Here is an 8670-nt window from a genome sequence, read left to right as displayed (position 1 = left end):
TCTATCCATATCAATCTCTCTCATCAGGAGAGAAAGATGAAAGAAAGGAACTTACCAACAAAGGGTGGCTTGCTTTCTCTATGGTTAGATAAGGAAGCTCTTCGACAAAGAAAAAGTTTGAACCCTACGAAGCTCTTTGCTAAGAGTCTTTTCTTGGACTGTGGTATGAATGAAGACTGAGGAAAATGACACCCTTCACCCCCAGTTTCGCCTTTGCCTATCTCACCTCTGACCTCTCCGAATCGATAGAGCTCGAGAGGAGGAGACGGACTAATTGGCGCTGAGAGAAAGAAGAAGTAACACTTTCTTTATAGAAAGGAGTCGTTCTACAAGCTCTTTTTCGTAGGCCTGGAGGGCATAAGCCCCATTCAGTCTTCTTCTTCTTGGCAGTAAACATACAAGGAAGATAGACACTTAACGCCACAGTTCCTCAACGGGCGGCTTCGTGTACTACAAGCCTACCACCTCGACTGGCCTATACATCGGCTTAAATACGGGGACTGTTCCTGCGGCCATGTATACGTCCCCGTAGATTCGGTGCAAGAAGGCGCATGCGTTTTAGAGTAAAAACGTCTGTTTGGCTCGCCTCTGCGCTACAGCCAGGCGGCCGCAAGTAGTATGTATGTGTGTACCGGGGAGGGGCGCGGTTTTTTCTTTTGTTCTCTTCATCCGAAGGAAAGAGATAAAACTTTTCTTCATTAATTCCGAGACCTGTGGATGACACCTCATCTCATTCATCGCATAGAGGGCTTTTCTTTCCCTAGAAGCAGGGAGCTCTCGTCTCAACTGCCGCTGGCGCTGTGAGCGGTGAAAGGAGAGAGAGGGTCACAGCCGACGGCCTTTGAAAGGCAAGCGAAGCGCTGCATGCTGTCGGTACTACCAGTAGTAGGAGTGATAGCGCATCCGTGTAGAGAATGAGAAAAGGAAGAGGAGGGTATCTCTTTCAGGAGAAGAACGTGAGAGATTGTAGAAAGAGCATCATTCTATGAGTTCACCCTCTTCATTCTGTCCCCTACACGTGGTGCGGTGTATGTACAGCTGCCGCAGACGAAGCAAGCAATCGCAGCTTCAGTCAGCGTCAGCAGTTCCTTAACCTCCGCGCTCTTATCCTTTCATCGTCGACTAGGATAATCTTCTGTTGTGTAGCTTGCTCTTGAATCTTCTATCTAACTGGGGCTTTTCTCCATATCTGTCTCTCTTGGAGAGCTTCGCTTGAAAATAGATGATGTGGTGCATGTGTGCTGCCACCGTCATTCCTGGGGATTGCCGCCTCCGTCCTCGTTGTCGTCGGGATCGGTGTTGATCATCTTTCTTTTCTATCTCATGCTTGGTTTTTGATCGGATGAGTGATCGACCGATCACCCCGCTTTCGAGAAGGAGATGACGAGGTGTATGCGCATACACCTGAAGTGAGACGAAGACGACGATAGATAGATACGGCGATGTGTCCGACGGGACGGACGCGCGTTTTCAAAAAGCAAAAAAGAGAAAGTGAATAGATTCCTGCTTGTTTTTGGTGATGCCTTCCCCGGCTAGTTCTCCTCCCTGGCATTCCGTACCTACCTGTTCCATCTTTCTTGTGCTTGTCAGGAAGAAGCGAAGCGATCTCTCTTCACTTCTCACCTCTCGCCTGCCTATGTAGACACCACAATTATTAAGCGCATCTCTCCTCTCTCTTTTTACATTCATTCTTCATCTTCCTCTCACTCTTCTTCCTTTTTCCTTCTATTTATCTATCTATCAATTACCAGCATCTTCATCTATCTGTTTTCTTCATTTTGCTCTTCTATCTTCTCTTTCTTCATTCCCCATCTGACGTATTCACTGTCTTAGCATTCAAGAAAGATGGCGTTCTTTTCAGTAGCTTCTCGGGGTGGCAATGCCTTATTGGTAGGAGGCAAGAGCAATGTGGCGACTTGTTCTTCTTCCTCATTCTTAGGAAAGCGATTCTTCTCTCTCCTTTCAAAGGGGACCGCCGTCTCATCTAAGCATTTGCCCTCTACTGTCGCAGCTCTTTCATCTTCCTCTTCTCTCTTCCAACAGAAGAGATGTGTCGGTGGCAGTGCGATTGACTTCACTGTGGCATGTAAAACATCCACAGAGTCAAGAAAAGACTTTGGCCCCACCACTCCCATGAACCTTTTCACCGCTATCAACTCTGCCCTTCATATCGCTCTCGACAGCGATCCGACGTAAGTTGGGGGGGGAAAGAGACAGAGAAGAGAAAGAGGGGCAAGAAGGCGAAGAAGAAAGATGTCTAGAAAGAGGTGTCAGTGAGTTTGCGAGAGGGTGTGAAGATGTAACTTACAACCATGTGTAAAAGATAAGGCCGTAGTAGAATCTCGGGTGTATGTACACTTGAGGTGATGGTGTCATCGTGTGTGTATGTATATGTGTAGACGGTAGGCAAAATGAGGCGTGGTAGAGCCTAAAATAGGAGATAGTATCTCTCGGACAACAGGATACTTCTCGTTCTTACTGTTGAACTAGCTCTCTGTCTCTTCTTAACATAGCTCGACACGTCCTTCGCCTCACTGTGTCTCTTTTGTCTTCATTTCTCGCTTCTGTCTGGAAAGGATACGGCGAGGTGAATAGACTCCATTGTCCCTTTCTTTCTTACCAAGGAAAGACTCCCAAGTATTCCAAACGCCTCTCTTTGTCTAAGTATGTGTTTCGTGTCTATTTCTAGATCTATCTATTATGTGTACCCTTTTCTGCGATCGATGCCACGTCTGTCTGTTTGTTTTCCTACCCTTTGTAGAGCCTGTGTGTTTGGCGAGGACGTCGCCTTCGGTGGAGTCTTCCGTTGCTCTGTCGACCTCCGTGAAAAGTTCGGAGAGCACCGAGTCTTCAACACCCCCCTCTCCGAGCAGGTATGCCGTCGAGCGTTCTCTCCTCCCTCTTACGATTTAGCAGAATCCTTACTACTACTTTTCTGAGTGTGAATAGAGAGGAATGTAAGGAAGACGGTCGCGTGCGCTGTCTCTCCTTCTTGGGGTGTACATACACCCGATCAAAACGTGGGTGGGATCTACTCCTGCTCAGCCCTTACCTTTCTCTCCTATCTAGCTTTCTGTCGATCGATCGGTCTCTTCTCTTGTCGTTCAGCATACTACTACTATTCTTTCCTTTCTTATTGTCTTTCTTTTCTTTGTCTTTTTCTTTTTCATTCTCTCAGGGTATTGCTGGCTTTGGTATTGGTATGGCCGCCGTGGGCTACACAGCTATTGGAGAGATTCAGTTCGGAGACTACATTCTTCCTGCCTTTGATCAAGTGAGGACAGGGGCTCTTACAAAACAAAAGGACTTTCATGAAGAAGAAGATACACAAGAAGATGAAGAGAGCCACGATTCATTAAGGTCCCATGTGTCCCTTCCCACCATCTTCTGCCAAGTGTATATACACTGCCACTAGCAATCTCATGTACATCATCTACTCTTTTCACGGCGTCCCTGCCGATATCGGTTCTAGTATTCTCTTCATTCATCCACATCTAAGATGGCACGGACCTACACGTTCTCCACATGACATCTGATCATAATGACGTTTCTTTCTTTTTCTTCTTGTCTTTAGATCGCGAACGAGGCGGCGAAATTCCGCTACAGAAGTGGGGGGAATTGGAACTGCGGGAAGCTCACCGTTCGATGCACGTGGGGTGCCGTCGGTCATGGCGGTCTCTATCACTCTCAGTCACCCGAGGCCTACTTTGCCCATGCATCCGGTCTTAAGGTAAGATCATAAGAAGAAGAAGAAGAAAAAGAGATTCTTTTTCCTTTCTTTCCTCTTCTGTTGATCGATCCATCGCCCCCAGTCTTTCCTTCCCCAATGAATCGATCCGTCTCTTTCCTCTCTTTCTCATCTTTCTTTCTTCTTGTCTCGTCTTTTTTTTGTCCCTCTATGGTCTTCTGTAGATTGTAATTCCCCGTGGGCCATATCAAGCTAAGGGGTTGCTCCTTAGCTCCATCCGCGATGAGAATCCCGTTGTCTACTTCGAGCCGAAGATCCTCTACCGTGCGGCCGTCGATGACGTCCCTACGGGTGACTACGAACTTCCCTTGACCAAGGCAGAGATCATGCAAGAAGGCTCTCACGTAAGCAAACAAAAAGAGACAGACAGAGAGAATGATACATCTATCTATCTATAGAGCTCTATCTCTCGTTCTATGTATTCTTCACTCGGAATCCTAGACAAGTCACCTTGTTTCTCTTCCTATGTCTCTCCTTCTGTCTCTTTTTCACACCCATAGGAGTGTACTAGGTATTCTCTCTTCCTCTCTTTTTCCGAGTTCCCCCCCCCCTCTTTCTTTTCCTATCTTCTTCTTTCTTCTTCTCTTTCAATCCTCCTCCTCTTTTTCTCTCTCTCTCTCTTGTCTCCCTTCGACCAGATCACAGCTGTTGCGTGGGGTACCCAAGTGCATCGTGTTCTGCGAGCAGCAGAGATGGTGGCGAAGGATGACATAAGCGTAGAAGTGATCGATTTGCAGACGATTCTTCCATGGGATATTGATACCATCATGAAGTCCGTGAAGAAGACCAAGAGGCTTCTCGTCTCTCATGAGGCTCCCGTCACCATGGGTTTCGCAGCTGAGATTGCAGCGGCGATCCAAGAGAAGTGCTTCTTCTCCCTCGAAGCCCCCATCAAGAGACTCTGTGGATATGATACTCCATTCCCTCTTGCTTTCGAACCGGTAAGTTCAATCGACACCCCAGGGGAGGTTTGAGGGGTGTAAAGGTATAGAGAGAGAGAAGATCAAAAGAACTTCGAAAAGAAGAAACTGATAGACATGATGTAAGCATATCAGAGAGAGAGAGAGAAACATACTTATATGAAGGCATAGATGTGGATGGTCTTGGAGTAGCCGTTGTAGGAAGGCTCTTCTAGTCAGCACACACATCACATATCTAGACAGGATGAAAGATGTCGTTGTTAATCCCTCTTGTTCTCTCTTCTCTGCATGTATGTATGGACCTTCAGTTTTACCTCCCTGATGAGCACAAGCTCGCTGAGGCTTTCCGTGAGTTGAAGAAAGCATAAACAACACAAGAAAGAAGAGGAGGAAGGACGACAACAGAAATCTCTGAAGAAGAGAAGCAAGGAGAGGACTGTTGCGACCCTGCTACTTTCATTGACCTCGCTAAACTGGGCGAGGGTATGTGATCGGATGTAGTGCTTACGAGCTTCAGAGAAAGAGGGCTGGTCTTTCATCCAGCCTACACCTATTCTCCAGCATCAGAGATGTACTTGCATCCATACATAGACAACAATGTATGCAATAAATGTGGTGTATATCTCATATCTCATCATATATCTTTGTATATGAAGATGTGATGCCGATCCTACCGCCTATCTCTTCGTTCTTCTTTTCATTCGCATCAATGAGTACAGTGTTTGAGACACACCCCCCCCCTTTCTCCCCTCCTTCCTTTTCCTACGTAGATCGTGACTGGTCTCATCATCGTCAGCGTCTGCGTTCCTGTTGTATTTGCATTCTTGCATTTCTCTCTTTCTCGAGAAGGAGACCATCATTTCTTCGATTCCTCTTCCCGACACATGCGTTCATCCTGAATTGTCATGGGTGGTGTATGTGTGTGACGAACAAGACTGAGCTGAAGGATCTCCAGCCAAGCTAGAAGAGACACACAGCCCCCCCGTAAGAGGAGAAGGAGTAGGAGCTACAAGACTGCTATGATGATGATGATGCTGATCTCACCACACACAGAGTCCTATGCATTCTTATGTAGAGAGGAGATACTACTCATCATATCATGCATGTGAGATCATCCGTCCATCCCTCCATCATACACCATCCATCGGTACTTAGTAGAAACGACGACCTAACTGCTACGACCCTTCTCGATATTTTTATCTCCAGCCCGGGTCGGACTTAGATAGGGATCTCTTCAAACAAGAGGATCTCTCTAAAAGTCACACACCGCCGTGATAAAGAAAGAACGATCTAGCAGAAACAGTCGGCTTAGGCCTTGCCTCCCCCCCTCTCCCTTACCGTCAGCTACCCCCACCCGAGCGGGGTGTCAGCGACACTTGATAGATCTTTTTTCCTAGTCATCGGCTCCATGGGCTAGATTCTAATGCGGGCAATCTGCGGAGGACGTTCGTTCTTTTCTCTGAGCTATGGCTTCTTTACGCACCTTACCGGTAAATGTCGCAGTCGTAGATGCCAGAAAAGAGTGGAAGGTGAAAACAGGCTTGTGGAAGGGAAAGTGACTGTTCAGACTGACGGGTGTACCTAGCAGGGGCAGGATAATAGGAAGGGTTGACGTTTCGATCATGGAGTGTGCTGTATATACACCCGAGGTGTTGTGTTTGGATGACTGAAGAGAGGAACAGAAGAAGATTTCAAGGCCAGAAGGTTTGTACGGAGAGGTAGACTGCCCCGGAAGAAGAAACGCTAGGGAGAAGGCACCATCACGATCACTTACTTCGATTCAGCATTTGAGCCTTACACATCTGAGAAGAAAGAAAGAATCGAGAGCTGTAGAGTTGTCTGTGTATGAGGAGAATGATGACTTGGAAGGAAAGAGAGAATGACCAGGGGTATAGGCATCAAAGGTCTAGGTATCTTCTGAGAAAAAGGCAAATCTCGCATTATTTCCTAATCTTGTATCTTTTTCCCTATTTCTGTGTATGTATGTAGTCTTGTATCTAGGTAGGTAGGTATGTGTAAGAATGTATGAAAATGTGTGTTTATGTAGGCATCTATGAATACGTGTGTATGTATATAGGAATATTTATGTATGTATGGGGAGCCTCAAGCTTCCGCTTCACCGATCTGTCGTAGTGTCTATTAAGGTTGTCATTAATGATCATATCAACATTTGCCCTTTTCTGAATTCACTTGCGATTCTCTTTCCTTCGACGGGCATTAAGAAAGACCTCTAGGGAAGTCAAAGAAGAGTGAACAGAAGTTCCGAGAAAGCCGAAAGCTGCTTTCGACAGGAAGGCCCTCGAAGTCTTTCGTTCCTCTGCCTAAGCAAAGGAAAGTCCACGAGACGTCCATAGACATCTTCTCATCTCCCCTGCTGAGTTGCCCATCATCCCCGTGATCACTTTGTTTATCGTAAGAGGGGACCGATCCATTGAAGCTAAAGAAGTCCGTAGATCAAAGCCTTTTTCAACGGTGACACTTATCTAATGAAAGAGTCTTCTTCTCCCTAGCATACCGGAGTCAGAAATAAGAAAAAAAGGGGAGTTATGTATCTATCTATCTAGCCAGGGGTAGCTAACTGTTCCAAGTCCTGTGGAGCCGATGATCCTCGCCATCAATGGCTTTGCCGCCGACCTCTTTCAGCCAATTTCTTGTAGAAGAAAGCCTGGTCGCAGGAACTCGAGTGGTAATGCTTCCCTCTACAGAGACACCTTTATTCCCTTTTCTTCATGGTGTCCGTATTCAAATAAGCAGGGGAGGGCATAACAATTCAACACTAGGGAGGCTTACAGAAGATACGGTACTAGGCGGGGTCGTTAGATTTAGATAGAAATGTCTGAGAGAAATAGATAGATAGACACATAGATACGATGTAGTCGTAAGCAAGAGGAGACGCTAAGGCCGCTATGTCTCATAAGTTCTGTGTATGAGGCATCATTCTCGACACCCGCTCTCAGGAGCATGACTGGAGGGTGTTGTCGACTCAAACCTTCTCGGCTGCTTACGCTTTCCCCGGCTGATCTAATTGAGGCGTTTGCATGCAAAGGGAGAGAATCGAAAACGGTGGTGGGTCAATAAGAGAAGAAAGGTTGGACTCCCTCGCGTGAATCTCTTTATGTTTCTTACTTTTGAGTGTTTTCTTCGTCTCTTTAAACCCATGGAAGACCACCTATGACATGCTGTCTCCCATCTGAGCTGTACATACACCCGAATGACACCCTTCATCCCGCTGGGGACTTGCTCACTCACGAGTACCGACGTGATGGAGGAGGAGCTTACTAGGGAGAAACGAATAGCTGCTCTTCCTTCTTTGTTTATCTGTCTTCCAAGTGCAACGTCTGCACGTGTGTGTGTGTGCTTTCTTTCTTGGTCTTTTCTTGTTGCAGCTTTTCTCGTCTGAGTCCGGAGTTTTCGTGACTTCCCTGGGTAGCACCCCCACAAAAAGCTGTCTGTTTCCTGGCTATTCTCGTGTGTATTTCCCCTTCTGCTCTTCTTCAATTGTTTTCTTCTTCTCTTCTCCTCTTCCTGAGCTTTTCATCCATGTCCTCCGGGTCTCTGCAATGCATCTAGGACTTTCAGGAGAGAAACACTGTCCTTTCCACCCTTTCTCTCTTCGACTTCTTTATCTAGACAGAGTCAAATCCGTGTCTCTTCAGTTCTCTCTCTAATAAAAGGAGTCTCTTTGTAAGGAGATATCTGTCTTTCCCCTCCTCACCTTCTTTCTCTCTCTTTTAGCTCGTCGTATGTACGAGAATCAAAGGCTTATCTCTGCTGTCCTTCCCTTCTTCAAGAAGCATTAAGCATCAAAGCTTCACTTTCTCTCTTCTTTTTCTCTATAGGCCTCTCTCCATCTTCTTCTCATGCCAGCTCCTTTTCGCCCTCCACCTCCCCCGGGGGGAGGAGGAGGGTCGCCACAGCCACCGCCCACTTCCCAGTCTTCTCGTTCTCCGGGACTTCATAGTACTCCATCGCCTCACCCCTCTCAACATTCTATGTCTTCTT

The 8670-nt window shown here is 46.7% G+C and overlaps 2 protein-coding genes across 2 annotated transcripts; both read left to right on the top strand.

Annotated features, from left to right (window-relative positions):
- The first annotated feature begins 495 nt into the window (after positions 1-495).
- CSUI_009934 (branched-chain alpha-keto acid dehydrogenase e1 component beta) lies at positions 496-5456 on the top strand. The gene is made up of 7 exons (XM_068070042.1): positions 496-2192; positions 2762-2873; positions 3179-3274; positions 3575-3730; positions 3913-4092; positions 4387-4689; positions 4977-5456. Exons 1-7 carry the CDS (start codon positions 1846-1848, stop codon positions 5034-5036), a joined length of 1254 nt encoding a protein of 417 aa, XP_067917983.1. The 5' UTR covers positions 496-1845; the 3' UTR covers positions 5037-5456.
- A 2342-nt stretch (positions 5457-7798) lies between these two features.
- CSUI_009933 (uncharacterized protein) lies at positions 7799-8664 on the top strand. The gene has a single exon (XM_068070041.1). It carries the CDS (start codon positions 7880-7882, stop codon positions 8066-8068), a length of 189 nt encoding a protein of 62 aa, XP_067917982.1. The 5' UTR covers positions 7799-7879; the 3' UTR covers positions 8069-8664.
- Positions 8665-8670: the final 6 nt, after the last annotated feature.

The sequence above is a fragment of the Cystoisospora suis genome (assembly GCF_002600585.1).
Source record: "Cystoisospora suis strain Wien I chromosome Unknown contig_6366, whole genome shotgun sequence".
NCBI classification, from domain to species: domain Eukaryota; phylum Apicomplexa; class Conoidasida; order Eucoccidiorida; family Sarcocystidae; genus Cystoisospora; species Cystoisospora suis.
This window is presented reverse-complemented; position numbering and strand designations above follow the sequence as displayed.